Raw genomic sequence first — 21,469 nt, 5'->3', positions numbered from 1 at the left:
ATTGAACTGGCTACACAGGAATAAGTTTTTTCTGGTAAAACAAACCCCTTGGAGTGCTGTGTGCTGCCTGCCTCTGATGTGTGCCCTGCCCTTGTGAGAGCAGAGCCTTCGACCTCTGGGTTCATGTTCTTTGCTGTGAACTGCTGAAGTCGGACTGCCACTTCCAAAAAATGCTTTGGACTGAATCTCCGAAAAAACCTTTCCTTGCTGTGGAGATCTGACAGTTGCATGTAAACATGAGTCTGACTAAAACAAAAAATCACTTCATGCAGGTGCATCCATTTAAATAAACCTTTTTTAGGGGCTGTGAGAGTCCACCTCTCTTTTCACAGGCCAGTGAGCTGAGACAGTTTGGTAGTTACAAGCTCAGGGTGAAGAAGGGCTGGGGTTCCTCCCCACCTCTGGAGGCCAGGTCCTCACTCACTGGCCATGGTTTTGTGATGGTGCATCTGCACCACGTTCTGCCCCCTTGAAGCTGCTGGCCCAGGGGCCAGAAGAGCGAGGCAGTGGGGCAGGAGCCGTAAGAGCAGGGCAGAAGGGGCTGAAGGGCTGGCATTGCCACTAGTGAGGAATGGGATCTCAAATGCTGTCTCTGTCCAGAAGACCATTTAAACACACACTGAAATATCATCATGCAAATAGAGATAAATCAAATGTGTTCACATGTTCCAATTGAAGCATTTGCTTAGGTGCACTCCGGAATTGGGGATAAAAGAAGAACAGCCTTTTCTCAAGAGCCTCTTGAAATAACCAAAGGATAACTTGAAAGGGCAAAGTCACACGCTAGTACTGGGGAGAAGTACCAGAATGAATTGCTTTGCTTTGTGCTAAAGTAGCAGTGGTGCTTGTGATCTCTTAAGTCTCTTGTGATCTTTTTACTTGCAAACATTATGAAGAGAAGGAATATTGTTACATTTAATTCATGATGATTATTTTAATTCATGTATCTTTTGAACCTCACGGCTTTACAAAAATAAAATGAGATTAAAATTTTTCACAGGCTTGTTATGGGATAGATTTGCTCCTGCTTCTTTCTACAGTGAAGAACAATTGTAGTAGGCTGAGTTCTGGAAGCAAAAGAAATGTATTCTGGAACAATTTTCCAAATTATTTATTAGAAGTTTTATCTGGGTAGATATGTATTTCACACATTTTTCTCAACAAGTTATGTGCAAAATGAGAGAGCTATAGTCAAGCTGCAGTAGTGGTTCTTACAGTGTAGTATATGATGAGTTCTACCACCTTTATTCCTGCCCTGTAGGTATCTGAACAGGTAACAGGCATGTAGTATTCTGTAATTTCATAGCCATGCTCTTGAGAAGTACTTGTAGTTCTGAAGCCATTGTGTAGGGCTTCTTCCAATTATGAGAATGACATTAACTTGAAGATAGAAGTGTCTTTTTGTAAACACTAGAAGGTAGAGTACAACAGTAATTTAGATGTTTCTTAAACAATCCTACCTAAGAAGCACTGCAAGAGGAGATCTTAGAACAGGAAAGTGAAAAGGTCAAGTTGATGTGGGGAGCTTTCAGGGAAACAGCCTCCTCAGAACTTTTCATGTTGGGATAAGATGTTCAAACCTTAAAATAAGAAAGAAAAGTACGAGAGCTGTGCTTTGTGGATGATGTCATCTTCTGTCCAGTGAAGGCTCTTGTAATATTCAGAGCCTGACAATGACAAGAAGGATATCACAGGTGTTTGAAACTTGTCGGAACCATAAAAGAGTCCACCAAAGGCAGATAGATTTCTAATGTACCTTCTTTGGTATGTGATTCTTCCAGAGGATAGAAGAGGAAGAGCATAATTTGAAATCTTGAAAGCAGTGTGCAGTCCAGGAGATACCTCTAATCATCTGTTCAGTGTGGTACCACAGAATAAGCTTCAACACAGCTTTGCCTCTCCACCCCAGCCAAAACTTCCCTCTCCTTAGAGGCATCTTTCACATTTCATGCCTGCTCAGTAATGAACATGAAATGTGTGGTGCCTGGAACTGTCCTTATTCTGATAGTACAAAAGCAAAGCATATTACAAGATCTCAACTTAAAGTGGTGACAATTTGCCAGATGTTTTGGCAAACAGAAGGTGTGGGTGAGTTCTGGTGATTTCTGAAGTTTGGTTAAATTGTACAAGGAAATCAATGTCTTCTGTCCCATCAGGGGTCACCTTTTCTGCAGCCACCTGAAAAACCATGTTCTAGCTCAAGGCACAAGCCTGCATGTTAGCTGTGGTCTTTATCTACAAGTTCTTCATGTGGGCCACTGATCTCGTTGGGTTTTGTGATCCAAGATATGAAATGGTGTTTGTTGGCTTGAATAAGTGTCTTCTATGATAACCTGTGGATTATGCCCAGAGCCAGTGAGTGTCTCTGTTCTCTGGAGTCCAGACTTAGCATTTAACTCCAGTTGCCAACTAAAGGCCCTGCTGCGTCTTTTGTAGAGAAAGAATCTTCTCCTGCACAATTTACAAACCACAGATTTTTGTCTTCTCCTTGTTTAAAAGTTTGCTGCTTTTACCTGTTATGCAGGTTTTTCCTGCTCTGCAGCCCTAAAAGACTAAGGAGCATTTTGATTCCTCAGTAACACTGATCACATCTTATCAGTTATATTGGATGAAATTTTCCAAAGCCTGCAAAGCCAGATGCCTAAACAACCTGACATTTGCATGCAGGCCTCATTTCTCAGCTGTCCAGGAACCCAGCACCTACAGGAAGTTGCTGGGCTTTGACACAGACTCCTCTGGAGAGGGGGGCATTTGGCATGGCTGAAGCATGTGTGTGCATTTTGTGTGGCTCATTCTCCTCCTCTGAGGGCAGTAACTCTGCTAGATTTTAGTCAAACTTTTTCTTCCCTGTCAGCTGATGTGTTCTGGAAGCTCATGCACTTGCCAAATCTGACAATTTTTCTTACTAATTGACTCTAATGTGAACTGCTCTATGCAGCCCCACTGCAAGCTGATAGGAAAAAAAAAAAAAAAAAAAAAAAAAAAAAAAAAAACAACTAATGAATTTTTGCTTAACTAGCTGATTTAATTAAAATGTTTTATACTGTAATTGTATGGTTTCTATAAATGGAGAGGTAATTTTGTTTAATGAGTTCCTAACCAAACATAACACTCCTGACTGTATGTAGCCAGATTTGATAAAGGTCACAAGCACTGAGATTCCACTGTTTGCTTTTGTAAGTCGTGATGATCAAACAGCTTGATTTGGCACTTGAAATACCACGTCAGGATTGGTTCCCTCTATTCCTGTTTATACCAGAAATTATTAGTACAGTTTTAGGAGCAGAGGGGGTTCTTCTCTGTGTCTGAACACTGTTCATTATCTTTAAAGTGGAAGTCTACTGCCAAAATCACGTCTCATTGTCAATTAGTGGCTCCTCTGCAAACACATTAATTTAATGCCCCTGCTGAAGAACTGTGAGCATTGGAACATCTTGCTGCTAAAACACTAGTTTTTGGAGCACTTTGACAGAAATCATTCATGAATAGCAATTTATGCCGTGATGGTAATGGGACGTGACATGAAGCTCTCTTTGATTAAATTTACCACAGCTTACAACTATGAGTAAATAGAGCTAATGTAGATAGTTACAACAGATTTCTGGAAGGTGGGTATGAAGAAAAAAAGATTAAGGATTCCTGTGCATTTCCTAAAGAATACTTTCACACAGAATGACTGTAATAAATGAAAGCCTAAAATAAAAAGTCTAATAATCTTACAACTATTTTTTCCTCTCTCCAACTTTGGCAAATTCAGCAATGACCTAAATAAAAAAGAATCAATTACCCTAAAATAAATAAATTTGCTGTTTGTTCTGCAACCCTTTCATTATACTGTATGAGAACACATAAAGAAATATTTCTCTCTGCTAAAAGATCAAAAACTGGGGAAATGGTGCATTTTGGGAAAAAAGGGCTCATTCGTCCTCCACTGCCATCCCTGATGTCAGCAAAATGTTGTCTTCTTAGAACAGAATTCATTCAGATGTTTGTTTTGCAGCACTCTTATGTTCCCTTTGTTAAAGAACTAAGCTATATTTTCATTTTCTTATTTTCTGTTTGGTAAATATAATTTTCTTCTGTCCTTTCCACAGCTACCATGGAAACAAGCTAAAATGCTTCACATTAAATATTTTTAAATAGATTTTTTTTTTCCTTGGTAAAATATGGTATCAGTTTTCAAAATGCATATTGATAGAGGAGATGAGGGGGAAATGTTTGGGCAATGGACTAAAGGTGGCTTTTCATCCCCTTGTACTAATAAAAATATATTAAGAACATGTTAAACCCTAGGAATGACACTAGAAACAAAGCAAGCCAAGTAGTATTTCTTTTCTGAAAGATTTCCAGTGTGAGATGTTAAAGATCCTATGAAATAGTAAGACTGACATCTAAATAAAACACTGGTTAAATCATAAATAATTTTGATACTTGGGAAATAAAACCCTTATTACCTCTCCGATGGCAGATACTTTTTATTCTGAGTGCAAGAATAATATATTTTAGTGCTGAATCTAAAGCATTTTGTTTTGCGGGTTGAGCCCAGTAAAATGAATAATCTCAAACAAATGTACCTTAAGACACACTGTTATTTATATGCGGAGAATAGTGGCTTATTTACCCAAACATTAGAATGATCCAAAATGTTCAGCTAAGCAGGAACACAAAATATGATATTATATTATGTAAATGGGTTTGTGATACGCTCTGCTGGATAATAACTTCCAGATGTCTCTGTAGCCAGAGGCTGACGGATATCAAAGGCAGGTTGGCTGGGAGGGGAGATGTGCCAGCTGGCGAGGCTGGTGACTGCTAAGTGTAGCGGAAGGTGAAAGCTGGTGTTGCTTCCCACTCACTGGTTTTATTTGTGGAAGTGGTGAAAAGTCAGTGGTTTGCAGCCTTCTTTTCACGAGCAGGGTAGGGCTTGAGGGGCTACAGGGATCCCAAGTGCCCTATTCTTTCAGAGAATTATGTTTTTACCTCTTTTGTGAGTAGGTGTTGAGTTTGGTTCTTGTCTCCCAACACATGAAGGGCTGACAAGCCACGGACTCACAGTGACAGGACCTTATAGACTAGCTAGCTGGCTGTTCCTGCCTATCTTTAATTGCCAGTGCTAAATGCAGACAAGGAATCTCCCTGAGCTCTCAGTGTCTTGGTGTAAATGGAGTTGGCCTCACCAGTTTGGAGGAAGGCATTCTAAATCTGGGAGGGAAACCACATGAAAGGGGTAGAACTAGAGCTGCTCAGTTTGATTATGAGAAGGAATATGGACAGATTGTGTTCTGATGACATTAAAAAAGGTAGAGGAATATTTTTTCTTTTGAAAATGTCTGTTTGGGATTGTGGAAAGCATATGGCCAGTAAGACTATGAGAGAAGGAGCAGTTGTTATCTCAGTGAAAACTGTTACTCAGCAAAAACAAAACTGGAAGCTCTATTTTATAATTCATTTAATCTGGTGTCACATTCTGCTTTTAAATTGAACTTCAGACCCTTGCAAACTCCAAAGTAAAGGACAGTTTTCTGGGACTTGTGGTGAGTCGAGCTGTTACTCAGGAGATGTTCTTGGATGTTTCAGTCAGAGAACCAAATAATTCTGGCATTTGTGCTCACCAGACTTTGTTACTGCATTTGTCTCACAGCTTTTAAACAGCAGAAAACACATACAACGTATTTAAACAACACCAGAGAAATTCGGGTCATGAGAACACATCGCCAACAAATGAAGATAAGAAGGAGCTGTTGTGTAAAAAAAAAAAGTAGTTGTTGCATGATGCTTTTTAAATTCTACATTCCAAATTCACAGTCATGTTGATGATTTATTCTAATGTAGGAAAACATCATCAAGAGTGACAAGCAAGCTAGTCACTGTCTAGTCACCTGCCAGCAAATATTTCATAAAGACTAAAAAGGCTGGTACTGCCTTGCTGAGCTGACACTAATTATTTCTGTATACACGGAGCTTTGGGATTCATGTTAATTCTCAAGTCTGTCTTTAGTTCAGACTCATTCCACTGTGTAAACTCAGTAGAACACAAATTATTTGACCATCCTTTTCATAATCTGTCCCCACGCTCACTTGCCAATTATATAAACTGATCCAAATACCTGCTCCCAAAGGATCCCCATTTGGGAATCACAAGCCAATTAAACAAAAAAGGGAATATCTACTTTTCTGTATTTTCTATAGCTCATGTCTTGAAGCCCTATTTCATGTTGACGCTCATGTCTGGGATCTTCTTTAGATAGCATTGATTTCATCAGTGTTAAGCAGAGATACCTTTCTGGTGATAAAATCCCTTTTTAGATGAAAACTCTATTGGATCTAGCATGTTGCATCCCATAGAAAGGATGAGCTGAGCAGTACCTACCGATATCTTGAACAGCCTGAGAAGGTCTCCCACTGCCACATCATGATGCTGTTTCTTTGTTCATTAGACACTTAAGTGAGTATTTTTAGAACAACATCTAAATATTGAACAGTGGTACAATGATCTTGCAGCAGTTTGGTGATGATGCTTGTTGAAGATGTATAAAACAGCATTCAGGCAGACACAAAACAGCAGTCACCTTGGTGCCATGAGGTAATGTGAGAGAGGATTTGAGAAATGTGACTAGGTGTGTGACTGAGAAAGACCACCTTTGTTCTGTGAAAATTCAGCTCTGGAACTGGCTCATTTTTAAGGTTTGCAGTAAAAATAGCTGCATTTTTACACAAATGCTTCCAACCATTGCAGCTGGTAGATGTCTGCCCTCCACAGGTAGCACAGACCAGAGCCAAGAGAATGGCCTTCTTGCTGCTGTGCCCAACCCTGGGCACCCAGAAGGTCCACACAGCTTTGGAGCCACCACTCAGTTCCATGTACTGCTTAATTTTCATATACTATATAGTTTTGAGCTGACTGCCTGCTTTGCTACACTTCCAGATCAAGAATTAAAATGTGCTAGTAGGTGGATTTACCTCAAACTGTAAACCCTGAAGCAACGATTCCCACTGAATCAGTACCTGCAGATAACTGCTTCCAAATGTTTGTAGGATGTTTGAGTTGGTATGTTTGAAGTTAGACAAAAATTGAGTGTCGCTTAAAATTACAACAGCCTCAGAAATCCTTTGATTGTTTTTCCTACGGTGCTGTTGGGGTTTGGGGTATTGGTTTTTGGGGTTGCTTTTTGTTGGAGGTTTGAGAAAAATAGCTGAAAATTGTAAAACTCAAAGAATAGTATTCCCACTGGATTTTACCTCAAATGAAGATAACATGGCTTGCAGTCTTTCTGATTTATGAAAGTTTAAGCATTTTCTGGTGGGAGTGTAGGTCATCATATGGTAAAAAAAAGCTTTTCTTTGTTCATTATCTTCTCTGTGGACTTTCCAGAAGTAATGCCTGGAATCCTAGAAGGCCACAAATATTGAAGTATTGAGACTGAGGAACCCCTGAAGAGCTTCTCCAGATATACATTTCATGGATTTATCATTCAATAAAGCAGAAATATTCTAATAATGAACCAGACTCTTTAATCAAAACCATGGTCTTACCATTTCCATTTTTAATGCCGCAGCATTTTAATGTGTCAAGCAACAAAATATGCCATGGGTAGAATCTGTAGTTTAAAAAAAAAAAAAAGAATCAGAAATGATTCAAAAGTGCCCCAAATATGAGAAATGTTTTCTAACTGAGATGTATTACACTTCCCAGGCTGGGTGGAGAGATATGTGTTTGGGATTTGTGTTCAAAACTCAGCTCTTATAAAAAAGTCATTCCTCATGAAGCAGTAAGAAGTTGTACTTCATCACCTCTGCAGCCGTGGAGCTGACTCCCCCCCTGATTGTGGTTTGTTTGTTTTCATGGGACACCTCTGCAGAGCCACAGGCTTCAGGCTACTGTAACCCTGTTAATGCCAGAGCAGGATAACTTCATACTCTACAGAAGAACATGACGTATGCTGTAAAGGTGTTCTGGCAGGTTACATTTATTAGAAATCTGCAGAAACTTCTTTAGTCCAATGTGCCTCTAAAGCTCCCTGCAGCTGGTGTAATGAAGACAATATATTTTCAGAGACATCTTGATTTGAGAGTGACAGCTCCATATATTTGTGAAAATGAAGTGGCAGCGGAGTTGCCAGTAAAGCATATTGTGTGTTTGTGCTGCAGAAATCTATCATGTTAATAACAATAATTTTCACAGTTACATGTGACCATTTGCACGCAAGGAAGCCCTGCTGTTGGGAGAAGTCTTAAGAAACGAGGAAGCACCTAACTGGGTTTGCTTTCTTGTTTCCAAAACAGCCAAAAGGAAGGAAGACTGTGCCTGGAGAAGTGGCACAGCAGCAGAGTGACACCCTGCTCCCCTGGCGCCAGCAGCAGAGCGCCCACGGCCTGCGACGCCAGAAGCGAGACTGGGTCATCCCGCCCATCAATGTGCCAGAAAACTCCAGAGGACCCTTTCCACAGCAGCTGGTTCGGGTAAGTTAAAGAAAAAGAAACAAATTATAATACTAATGGTAATCTTGGAGTGGCTGTAGGGAAGAAGTAGGTGTCATCCAAGCTCATGGCATGGGAGAGCAGGCTCAAAGTACAGGATCTGCTTTTCCTCATGCAAGAAAGGTTGTTGCATTTTGCCCATGGCTGGAACACTTCTTGCCCCAGTTTTCTTTCCCCAGCTGAACAGCAGCCTAATCACCTTCTTCAGCCAGTCCTTCCAGAGGCTCCAGCAGTGCTGCCAGGATGGCACTTTGCCTGGCGCTCTCATCCAGGCAGCAGCTGCAGGTATGAGGCTGGGTTGGGTGACACCCCAGCTGGGGCTGCCGTGTCCTTCCCTCCTCCTCAGAGCCCCAGGGCAGCCGCATGGCAGGGCCTGAGGGGTTGGCTGCCTGCCCCTGCTGCAGGTGGGTCCCTCAGCCTCCCTGTGGTGCTGGTTTCTTTCTTTACAGGGATGATCTCTGAGATCAAGTTTACCCATGTGGTTTTCTGCGATGATTATTGGATGACAGGAAAAGAAAAAGCTGGGGAAAGGGACCTTTGACAGACACATTTGGTTGACACATTACTGCTGTTGATAAGTGTTAGTAAAATACAAATGTGTGTTGCTATTCCTCTTGTGAGTGCTGGTTTCAGGTTTTGGAACAGTCGAAATATTAGCTATAAAAAAAGAATTCCCAGGCAGACTCTTTCAGCTCTTTCTTTGGAATAAAATGGTGACAATTATAAAATTTCAGAACTTATTTTGAGCAACAGTAGTTTGTCATTGGCATCCCATCTCAGCAAGTTCACCTAGTCATCTTGAAACAGTGCCTGGATTCAAATGAGTTGTCATCATTACCAGTTTCACACTGGTTAGTTGATACTATTCTGCACAACCCATGTCTGGGAGGAAGAAAGGAGCTTGATGCATCCTTTAGAAGTTCAGGTGAACTTTGCAATAACTCATGCCATGACGGAAGGTACATGTTCCCAATTCACCAAGTATTGGGTAAAGTGGAATTGTTGGTGTCGTTTCTTTGTGCAATTAGGGAAGTGCAAGGGATAAAAAAGTAGCATGTTTTTACAGCTGTCTTGGAAACACAGGGATAGAAGCCAAAGAGTCTCTGTGTGGTCAGCAGTGCTGGGTATGGAGTTAATCCATTAAAGTGTTGTTCTACTAAGTTAAAGAAATCTGTGAAGAGGAAAATAAATTGATGTGTCAAAAATATCTTCCTAAATCAGATTAATAATTTAGATTAATTCCTGAAGTCCTGTGAAAAATGAGTGGAGTACTTGCAAAACGAATTTACGTCCTGTCCTGCTCCCTGCTGATTTCTTTTGAGCTTTGACTAGACAGCAAGAGGACAACTTGGCACTGGCTTACCATGGTAGATTTGTTGCTTTATAAGGACTGAAATCTCTGTGGCATTTTTTTCCCCTATAGTCTGGAGATGAAACAGAAAGACTTGAGAATGCTTTTAAGCATTTAAGCAATGCTTAAAAGTCCAGTATTCATGAGCATGACAAATAATAAATTTTATATAGGTGCAGAGGAATTGATATTCATTGGTTAAACTACCAGTAACCTTGGAAAGATAACCTAGCTGATGGAAACACAGAGCTCCCAGATATTCAGTGATAAAACATGCCATGGCAGGTTTTAAATATAGATCCCAGAGAAAATACTGAAAAATAAGTTAAAAAGTGGTGTAGGAAGGAAAGAAAGAAAGGGCTAACAAAGGGCTGCTTTCCTTTTCACCTGACATCCAGAAAGTATCATAATGACAGGGAAGATGGTACAAAGACTGCAACTTGATTAAGCATGGGCCCCCTGATGTTTCAGGCTTGGGTTGAGTTTCTGCTCATCTGCAGCATCTGGCACGTTTGCTGGCCTCCAAATGTGAAGCTTGGGTGATTCCTAGCAGGAGTTACAGCTTTCCCTGTTAGACTTTGCTCTTTAATTATCCAGAATAGGGCAAATCAGCGTCTTCTAAGACCAGCACTATCTGTTTATTTCCATCCACATAATTCTCAGTTTGCCCTGGAGCATTGTGCTGTCTCCTAGATCTAGGTAACATTTTGATCTGATTTCCCATGCTTTTGCTCAGTGGGCACTGAATATTTTCATGTCCATCTGCTAACAAACTGGAGCTAGAAGTGCCCATGTGAAGTTACAGCTCAGATCCCCTTTGTGGGGAAGGAAATCTGTCACAGTTTTCCCCACAACTGTATATAAAGCATCCAAACCTAACACTGCTTCCTGGACACTGAACCTTTTTTGGTCCAGAGAGCCCTGCTTTGAGCTCACGTTTTATAGATATAACCCATGGAAACCTGTTCCTCCATGATGCTGTCTTTGGTTCTGGTTACCTCCAAGGATGGGAAAGGGATGGCGTGAAAAACCGGAGTATTGCACACCAAAAAGCCCTACCAGAAGTACATTTTCACAGGAACACTTGCTGTTTGCGTTTTTATAGGTCAGAATAATTTGAAATGCATAGGCAAATCTTTTGGGTTCCCTCCTACTCCTGCTTCCTATTGTGAAGGCAAAATTTCCATTTTATGGAAGTTGATTAGTTACTTGTCAGTATTTTTAGCAGGGCTGTGCCTGAATGAAGTTTAAATCATAGCAAAGGTGAATGCAGCTTGATGGGAGCCACATACCTCGAAATGCAGCCCTTTCTGGTTCAGCTGGGATCAACTATAATTCTCTGCTCATTAAACCATTTCATTCTGATAAAATACATTAAATGAAAAAGTTTTTAGGAAAAAAAAAAAAAAAAGAAAAAAGAAAAAGAAAAAAGGAAGACATCACAACATTATCCCTGCCAAAAAAACCACTGTTAATTACAGGGTTTTTTTCTTTCAAAGGAATATCTGTGTCTGTTCATATGCATCAACCACACTAACTCGAAAATGTTTTTTCAGAAAAATAATATATAAAAAAGAATAGTAATAGGAATTTCTGATTAGTTTTGGCTGCTGAAAAGATTTGCTTATTCTTCAAAGAATTAAAATAAACGTCTGACATGTATAAGCTAAAAATAATTTTTATTGGTATAAAAGTGTTTTGCAAATTTTGGTTTTGTCTTTAAGCTGAGAAAACATTTATTAAATGTTATTGATATATGTGTATTTATTTTGCAAACACTTTAAAAAATCTTGGGTGTAATTTCCTTGTGCTTCACTTGAACCTTTGTACTAGGAATAATATTTTACATGCTGTGAAATATTTTACTGTAGTGAAGATAATTTTATGACTAATTGTCAGGTATAACTATGAGATCCATAAAAATGTCTGTTAAAAATACAAAACCAATATGAAATCCCCCTCCCTCTCCAAGCAAATGACTCATGCAGGCACACTGATCAACTAAGATAGTATCTTAAATAGTTGCACCCTTGCTGAGTACCATCTATTTTGTCACTGACTCATCCTTTTTAGCTACATGTGTAGCTAATGCTTAATTATCTATATACTAATTATCTATTAGCTGATCTTGTATTTCATCCTCTTTTGAACTTCAAAAAGTATCTCAGTTTTGTATCCACATACAAGCTTCTGGCTTCTTCTAACAGGAATCCTGAGTTGATTTTCATGGCCAAAGTCTTGGCCCATCTCACTGGGCTGCATGAAAATAATTCATTTAAAAGACCAACAGTCTTGTGCAGGACCAGCCTTTGGTCATGGTATACTTAGATATTGGGCTCCTCTATTGACCACTGCAACCTTATTGACCTTTATGAATGCTCCAAACTTCCAGCTTTAGCTTAATCACCTTTCTAGAGCTCTTACGAGCCACCTGTCTCTAACTTGATCTTCACTTTGATTTTCATAGACCCTAATTTTTCCAGCTTTCCTTTAATAAACTTGGAAGTGAAAAATGTGCTATTTGGCCATTAGATCTCTTAATATAAAAAAGTTGCTTGTTCTCATTACACCAGCATGAAAATCCAGTGAGGATGACAGATGCAGGATCTCAGTGCTCTTACCAACTGCCTTGATTGCATGCCACAGGCACAGCATGTTCTCTCATATCCAAGAGCTGATCATCTCAAACAAGAGAATACTAGAAATAATCTAATGTGTATAACAGGGAATAAGAGTGAAGGATGCATTTTATGTAAGTTTAATCAGAAAGTCCTGAAGTGGTTTGGAAAGTTGGCTGAGTGTGATATACCTGAAGGCTCTTGCACTGCTTCTTAGCCGAGGTGTTGTTGATTGGTTGGGTTTCATGCAGCACGGGGCATGTTAATGGAGTAAAGAGCTCTTCTTAGAGCTCTAGAAAACCTGCAGTGAACTCATGGGTAGGTTAAGCTATATGGTGAAACTGGATACCACACTCAAGAGCTCCGCAGCCTATTTGTGTCCTGTAGCCCATCCTGGCACTGGTGTAGCAAGGTAGTTCTCCAAAAGCCTAAAATCCCTGTGTTGAAGGTACACATGAAGGATACTGAGCTGCACAACTCCCTCCAGCTTGGGCCATCAGTCCTCAATATTGCCATTTCCTTTCCTCATCCTGGATGTTTCAGCATGCACCTTTGCACTGTTTTAAATAGTTTTATTGTAGGAAATCCCTTATGCCTCCTCTATCAACCATGTTGCTTACTGCTGTGAAATTGACAGTTCAGAATCCATTAACTCCCAGCTGCAAGACAGATGGCATCTGTCTGTGGTGAGAGAAGGTTTGTTGAAAAAAAAGCCTTGCAAATGCTTCCCAAAGGACATCAGACCTTACTTTTCCTGAGAGAGATGTGGGCAGCCTCTATTATAAATAGGCCTAGGTCTTCCTTGTTCTTCAAGGGAACAGGTGTTTCTTTTGCCTTGCCAAGCACCAATGAAACCATTCTTAAGTCCTTCTTAATCTCCAGCACTTCACAGAAATAGTTGTAAATCCATGTTTCTGCCAAAGCTAGTGGGGCTACACCGGTACCATTTGGGAATCTAGGTCGAAGAAAGCAGAGGCCCAGTGCTTTATGGGCTTTACATGCACACACACAGCATTATGGATTGAAAAGTGCAGCTACAGCATAAATGTTCCATCTGAAATTCTCTTACAACAGCATTCAAGCCTATACTGTAATTATACATATTGTATTTCCTTGTATTCAGACCCATGGGGAATTTATATTGTCCTTGCTTAAGCCAGAGGGACTGAAGGAAAGCAGTCATTTAATGATTCAGCTGTCTTGGGCTCTATGATTTAATCAATCATCTGAAAGAAATTTTTAGATTCTTTGTGTTTAGAGTTCTCTTGTCTGAGCAGAAAATGTTCCCTTTTTGAATTGCTTTAATAGCTGTATTTATGCAGCTGAAAGTTCCTTAAGAAATGAAAGTAAAATCAAATTGCTGAGAATGCCTAGATAATTTATCGGAGAATATTCAATTAGAATATATTAATATTTTAGATTTCCATCATTAATTTAATATTCAGAGATTTAATTTAGTCGTTGAATTGCTGTAGTGCCATGCGTGGGTAGATTGTTAGGCTGAGTGCTTAAAACACCTGCCACAAATGGGTGAATCTCACTTTGATTCCCAAGAGCACAAATGCCTTTCCACTGACATAAGTCTTGCAGCAAAAACTCAGACACTAAATCTTGCCTGTGCTCTGCATTTTTCCATAATTGCAGAATGGAATAATACAATCTTCTAGCAGAAATAAATGCAAAAGCCTCATTTATTTATGCATTCAAATCCAGACTGAGGGAATGTGGTGCCTTGTGGTTGTGAGTATGTCAGTTTATTACTGTAGAATTTCGTTTTGCCAACCCAGCCTTGTTACTTACTCAAGGAGAACCATCCTAAGTGAGGTTGGAATTTTAAGGTGATTGACACTGCAGACAAATGTCAAGGACTCCCATTGTCCAGTTCAGTTAAAAATCCCACCTTTGAGATTTTGCCATTTTCCAGGAGTCTTTGGGAATAGTATCATGAGTGGAAAAAAGCCCCATTAAATCTTAAAAAACCACTAAATTGTAAAATTCCATGTCATGAATGTCCATTGAATACAGTAGCAGTTGCACGAAAGAAATGAAACAAACTTTTAATTTCGCACAGAACAGAAGAACTGAGATTCTCAGAAGCCATTTGGAGCAATGAAACTCTGTTCCCACTCTTCCCACATGGAAAGCACCAACATGAAATTTCAGAAATCTGAAAATTCATTGAGAATATTTCTGATTTTCTTCAGGTTTAAGCAGAATCTTGGAATGTCAGTATTTTTGGTAGGGGTCAAAGTCAAGTTGGAGTCCAGGTGTCATCATTATAGGATCAATGTTTGTGCTTAGCACTTGGTATCTTAAAACTTAACTTCACAGATGTAGATGATTAACATGGAACAAATCCTGCTCAAATTTGTGTTAACACATTCCTAGAAAGCAAAGGCGTCATGTAGTGACTGATTTTGCAAGCATGAGAAACAGAGAAGTTCTGAAGAATGATCTTTGCCTAGGTGTTTTTCCATACAGGATCTGATCTTTTCAGTCTATTTGCATAAGTAAGGATTGTCTTTCTTTCACAAATAGGAAACAGAGACAGAAAAGCTGAGGGGCTTTGTTGTAGACCACAGAGCTGTTGTCATGGCCAGGAGCAGCACTCTCTGGTTATTGGCATCTGAGCCTGTCCTTGGGTTATTTGAAGAATCTCACAATGGACTCAGGTTTTATCTGAGTATTCAGAAATCTTTTGTTGGTTTCTGTCTTTCTGGTTATATTCAGTCACTTCAATTTGTGTCTGAGTTCAGCTGCTACAGCTGTGCATCAGGTCTGCTAATGGCTTGTTTTTAACCATAATTCAAAGGTGCTTGTCTGCCAGGATCCAGAGACTAAGCAGCAGCTCCCTTTCTCTGCTGGGTCTCAGGCAATTCCTTTACCATCACCCCCATCCAGCTCTTACCTTTTAGGTTCTGCTCCAAGTTCACCTCGGGAGCAGGAAATGTAGGAAGCACAGAAGGATAAGTACCCCTCGCCTTCAGCCGTCGTACCAGGCGCACTGCAAAAGAGTTCATCAATCACTCCAAGGAGTATTTAGCTGCAATACCCCATTGCACATATTGCAACATATCATTACATCCCCATCCTCTCCAGAAAGTGAGATAACTGTAATAGCCACTCAGTATGGCTGTTATTATGTGGAGAGGCAAAGACAGGAAGGCATAGTCGGAGCTAATGTACGCAGCTCAGGAAAGCTATTGAAAATCTGTAAAAACAGAGTGTACACAAAAACAGTGGGTTAATTTGCTAGGAAAAAAGCTTTGGCTTTAAAAAAAAAAAAAAAAATAGCAATAATGAAAAGAAGCTGAGACATGAACAGAGACAAAGAACTTGCAATCTGCCCCTGTGCTGCAGTAGTTCATTATTTAACACTCATCACCCACATTAGTAATAGGTTACTGTGGGACTTGGCTTCCTTGATGAGTTGAAATGGAGTCCCGAAGACAGAGTGGTGCTGTGTGGGTGTGAGTTTGGATTTGCAGAACGATGGTGCAGATATAACCTTGACAGCTAGGCTGGTGCTGAAATTCACTGCATCAGGCTGGAATGAGATAGGAAGCAGAAAAAAACCACACTTCTTTCCTTACTAATGCATATGTTCTTGCTAGTCTGCACCACCGAAGAATTAAATTCAACACCGTGGAATTTCGGATGTCAGCTTTTAAGATTTTAGAGAATTTACTCTTGGGCTAATTTTAAGCTTTCACTGCTGTAGTTAATTGTTTTATTTATAACTGCTGAGATTTTCAGTGATAAAGGTGTCACAATCTAAATCCTTCCTCAGCTGTCTCTAATACAGACTGAGGAACAGTGTAAGCCATGGTTACATGAGAAGGCAACAAGGAGTGCATGTGCAGCAATTTACCAGAGTTTCATTAAATACCCCATTTCTTTACAGTTTGTTGTTTCTCATAGCTCTTACCATATTTTTAATAATTACCATATTTTAACAACATTCATATTTGTTGCTAATTTCCTTAATTTAAAGGACATTTTCTTCATATGTGAACAGTTAGAGAACTTAAAAACAAACAAACAAAACCTTGGATTATATTAAGGGAAACGTTTTGCCCAAGGCAGTTTGGGTATCTGCAGATGGTTCTGAACATTTTGGCCCTTGTTCAGCAGAGATTTTAAGTACGTGTCTGAATTTGAGCCTTTAAGTAGCTCTAGTGGCTCTTCTGAGTCTATTTAGTGTCTGCAGACTAAGGACATGAGCAGTGCCTTACTGGATTAAGACCAAGCATTCAGCGTCATGCAATACCAACCTCTTTGGCAATGCTTGTAGCTTTTCTTACGTTTCTGATGTTATTTATGTTTCTCTGCACGCACTGTAAGCATACAGAGACCACAATTCCAGATGTACTGAGTCTTCACATATGCCATGCAAATGTGGCATGTTTTTTCTAACGTGCACCAAGTGAGAAACTAGCCAGTAGATCTTGGTTTCGTATTTTTGGCACCAGGTAAAGAAAGATGAATTATTTTTCCCTCCTTGAACCAACAGAAATTACTGCATTCTCTAGAAGCCCCTGCAGCAGCTGGGCAGGATGAGCTCACCCTTCAAGTGGGAGGGGGGTTGCCCACAGGTGCAGAAGGTTTTGTCTTCCAGGAGAAATGAGGTGCGTTTGACTGGATCTGACCCTGGCTGTGGGTACTCTGTGGAAAAACCCTCTAGGAAAAACAGGGGCTGTTTGTGCTTCACTGAGGATGAGAGAAATGTGCTGGTGAAAGACTTCAAGGTGAGTGACTTTTTGGAGCATGATGCAGGGCTCAGCTAAAAGTGGCTGGAGGGAGAAGCAAAAGAAACTGTTGTGACCAGAGCTTGAGTGTCCTGTGTAAAAGAGAGCAAGCTAGCAAAAGAGTGAAAATGAGGATTTGGCGTGGCTTGTGGTGTCATTTCATATTGATGGAGGCCTACTGAGTATGCACCCAGCCTCACAAGACCCCAGGTGAGGCCCTGCAGTGTGTGGGGTTTCATCTCTGATCTCTTCCCACATGTCAATGGGCAAGTGGAGGGAGCGGCTGGGGGATGAGGAGTCAGCAGGAGCTATTATTGCAGTCAGGTGATCGGTTAAAAAACTTCAGATAACATTTGAAAGGGATTTTGTCCGTGCCTCAGGTCTGTACATTATTTCTGGAATGTGTATGTGTTTACATATATATGTATGTCATGTATGCATGACATACAGCTGAAAAAGAAGTCATGCAGAGTATTTAGCCTTATCAGAGCAAACTACTTTGCCCTCCCCTTGCAAAGCTTTACCTGAGTAATTCCACTTTGGGGATTGGGTTTTGGAGACCATAACTAAGCCTCTATGATTTGAGTTAGAAACCTCTAAAAACAGAAGTTTCCAGTGAAAATATTAGCAGACCATTAAATGCTGGCAGGGATTGCTGGGACAGTTCACTGTCCTGGCTCCCTTTTTCACTCATGATCTCCACTCATTTTAATCAAAACATCGCATGGCCTGTGGAGATATTTGCATCTATACTTGGTGTTACAGTCCTTTTGGGCTGTTTTGCAGATGACTTATTTGTTTGGTTTGTTCTTCAAGGCTTTGTGAGCTATAACACTTATTTAAGTAAATAAGCTCATTTTATTGTCATAAAACGTAGGGTAGTTTAAGGAAGGAGAAGGGCCATGTGGGCTCTCGTTGTGGTCCAGAAAATGAAAGGCATGCTTTGTGTCATGAAAAGGCTGTAGGGCTTGTGATTTCCCTTTTTAGGGAAAATGACAATGTGTGGTCCTCCAGCAGCCTCCTCTGCTAATGAAACTCCTCTTGGGAAAGAGGTTGAGCTATCGTGCCCCTGTTACTATGGGACCACAAAAAATTGAGTGGAAATGGCCATTTTGCTGTATTTTCAAGTCACTGTGGAAAGTGGCAGCTAAAAGGCAGTGTTTCTGCTTTTCAGAGTTATTTCTAAAGTAGCATCACTGGAAAGGAGCATATTAGTAGAAAGACGGAAAGAAATTAAGATTAAGGATCTGTGCTAAAAAGTATTTCTAGTTAATCCACAGCCCCCTGAAGAGTTTTCTGTGAGTTGGAAAATATAAATGAATGCTTGGCCAGCTTACATTTTCAGTGGTGTGGTTTGCAGTGGAGTGATGACAGTTTACTTACCAGTAAATGGCATTCAACTGCATCTAACAAAAAGAAATTAGAGTAGAAGAATCAGACATCATCAGAGCATAAATCTTTTACAGAAAATTACAGCAGTTATTTATTATTTGAAAGCAAAGAATTGAGAAGCAAGGTGGCGGTTTTCTTTCAGTAATGGGAAATACACCCTCTAATGTCTCCATGGCAAAAAGAAAATGCTGCAACCAAAGCATTCACATTCAGCTTGATGGCAAAAACACTCGTCGTTAGCATCTGTTTTTGCAGGGAAACTCCTGTTAAGAGAGGAATTTAAATATCGGAGGAAGCATTTCCACCAACTGTCTGGGTTTACCGAGTATTTCTCAGACAGTGTTATGTTTATGGCGCAGACTTTTGTGTGCTAAAGAAAAAGGCAATTCAAAATTTATGAAACAGCTGCTGTGTCTTTTGAGCACCTGAGGGACAGAATGACACAACGTGCATGTATTTCTGAAGTCACTAAAAAAAAAAGCCAAAACTTTGTTACTTCTTTTGAACCATAACCCATAACATCTGCAAGTATTAAAATGTTTTCTTATAATGTTTTAATTAGACATGAATACCAAATCAAACATTCAGGTATAACATGCTATTAGGAAATCATCTCTTTTTTTTCTCTTTCTGAATCCATCCAGTTGTTAAATGTCCCCTTTCCCTTCTTTTTTTTTAACTTCTTGTTCTTAATGAGACTTCCTCCTTCTCCCCATGACTCTTTATGTAAGCAACCTTAGCTCTTGATTAATCAGTAATTAGAGAAGGAGTCATACTGATTTCAAGTCTCTAGTATCATACTCTCCAGCTGAAATTCAAAACTAAAATCTAAAGGAAAGCTATAATGTCAATATTATGCTATGTCTAACCGTTGGATGACAAAATCGCATCAGAGTCAGTATGTATTTATGTAGGCACAAATCTGTCCTGCTTGATATTGGGTGCAACATAATCCTAATTCTCTCCCATGGCTGCTTTCCACACACAGTCCCTGTTCTGACCTGCCTTTGCCATGATCAGCATTCAGTATTTCACCTTAAAGTTTACTACAGCTTCTGTCATCTTACCTGACACATGCTGTTTCACTTCACGTTTGCTGAGCAGTTAGGGCCTAATTCAAAGTTTAATGAGCCCTCATTAACCTCTGTGAGCATTGGATCAATTCCTTGTAGTCTAATATGATAATAATGCCAGGATATTATGGAGTTAAAAGCTACCATACAGTGGTCAGGGGATAAAGTCACTGTGGGTGTGCGTCTTAATGGGGTATTAATTGGATAGAGGGTGTTTATAAGTACTGAGTACTGAGTGTGTATATTGTTGGAAGAACAGAATAAATGCTGAATGGTATGATCATAAAGTAAGGAAAGCTTGAGTTTCCTTTTGCATCAGTCTTATTATTATAACTATCCATCAGGCATTTGAGGAGTTAATGCAGGTTGGAGAGAGTCTTCTGGCCCAGGTTAATGGGTGCTGTCACTGATAATTCATCTTCTCTCTTGTAATCCTGTTCTGAAATTCTGCCCACAGTGGCTCCATCAAAATCCTTCCTCAAGAAGCAAAGGATTCGCTGGAAAGGATTTATCGAAAAGAGCTGCTAATTACACACAACAACATTTAAAATAACCTAAAATGTTGTGCTGTCTGAGCTCCTGTTGCCAGTAAGCCTTCTGTCAGCAAGCCATTGAGGCTGGCTCTCTGTTCCTGTGGACCGCTTGTACTATTCCCTTGAGGCTGTGCTGATAGAGGACCTACACTGAGGCATGTAAAAGTGACCCATATTACATATTTTATTCTGCTTTCTCCATTTTACCCTGTCCAGATTTAAAAACATTCTTAATTCTCGAAGATTGTGTATTTATTAAGCACCACATACGGGAGCTGCTGGGGCCCCAGGGTGGGGGGAGGCTGCACATAATAGGGCTGTGCCTGGCCTTGCCCTTCTGCTTCAGCCTTCCTCTAGTCCATGTGCTTTTCCTCTCCCATTGCCCCTTGGAAGCCCTGCCCCATGGCAGGGATCAAATCCAGCTAAGCAGAGGCAGAGCTGCAGAGACCATGTAGACTTGTCCTGCCCAACCTCAGCTACAGCACTTACCTGCATTTCCCATTCCCTGTCTGGAGGAGGGGGCAGGAGCACTGCTGTGCCTTGCAGGGAATTAGTGCAGACACACACATTTGTCAGGAGCAGAGCAGTGATGGAAGCTACATCTTGGTGTGCAGGGGGGATCAGGCACAGTAAAGAATTAATCCTTGTTCATTTCCATTTCATTTTGTGCCGAAGGGAGTTGGATACCTGGGTGCCTTAGCAAATCCTGCCTCATGCTCACATGCCTTTAATTTGTGGATCTTTAGAGCTTAGGACCGTTTTCCATTTCTTCTCTGCTGTGCCAGGAGACAGGGCCCTTAGGATAAAGAAAAACAGTGGGAATGGCTTGCCTTGGCTTTTTATGCTGTTTCAGCTCTTTAAAGGTAAATGTCCTTAAAATAAACTGTATAGCAATGTGGGAACATCCACAAGGCAGGAGTGAACCTCATTCTGGGGCTGCAGAGCCATTCCAGTGCTCTCCCAGTTCCTCCCAGTAATGCAAAATAGGGGAGTTGCTCAGATGCAGACCTCTGGGTAGTAACGTGTGGAAAGGGACAGTGTGTCCCTCCACCGCCGGCGGTTCTCAGACCTGCTTGTGTGTTATCAAGAGAGCAAAATCACAGGCAAAGCTGGTGGAAGTGGCCTGCAGCACTGGGAGAGTGGCCAAACCATCCCAGGTGGTTGTGCGAACAGCAGAGGTGCAAGGGAGCAAGTGCTGTCAGTGCTCAGGATCCCTGGGAGCACAGCCACGTGTCCTGCACAACTGCCCTGGGCACCTCGAAACAGAGGCTGGCAG

General features: G+C 40.6%; 1 protein-coding gene across 1 annotated transcript in view; it reads left to right on the top strand.

The window, feature by feature from the left end:
* CDH4 (cadherin 4, type 1, R-cadherin (retinal)) overlaps window positions 1-21,469 on the top strand; it is a 429,513-nt gene that overhangs the window by 264,469 nt on the left and 143,575 nt on the right. The window contains exon 4 of the mRNA XM_009998741.1: window positions 8,284-8,460. Coding sequence (XP_009997043.1) covers window positions 8,284-8,460 — 177 coding nt within the window. The remainder of the gene's footprint in view (window positions 1-8,283; window positions 8,461-21,469) is intronic.

This window comes from Chaetura pelagica, unplaced genomic scaffold (genome assembly GCF_000747805.2).
Source record: "Chaetura pelagica isolate M959 unplaced genomic scaffold, ChaPel_1.0 scaffold275, whole genome shotgun sequence".
Classification (NCBI taxonomy): domain Eukaryota; kingdom Metazoa; phylum Chordata; class Aves; order Apodiformes; family Apodidae; genus Chaetura; species Chaetura pelagica.
This window is presented reverse-complemented; position numbering and strand designations above follow the sequence as displayed.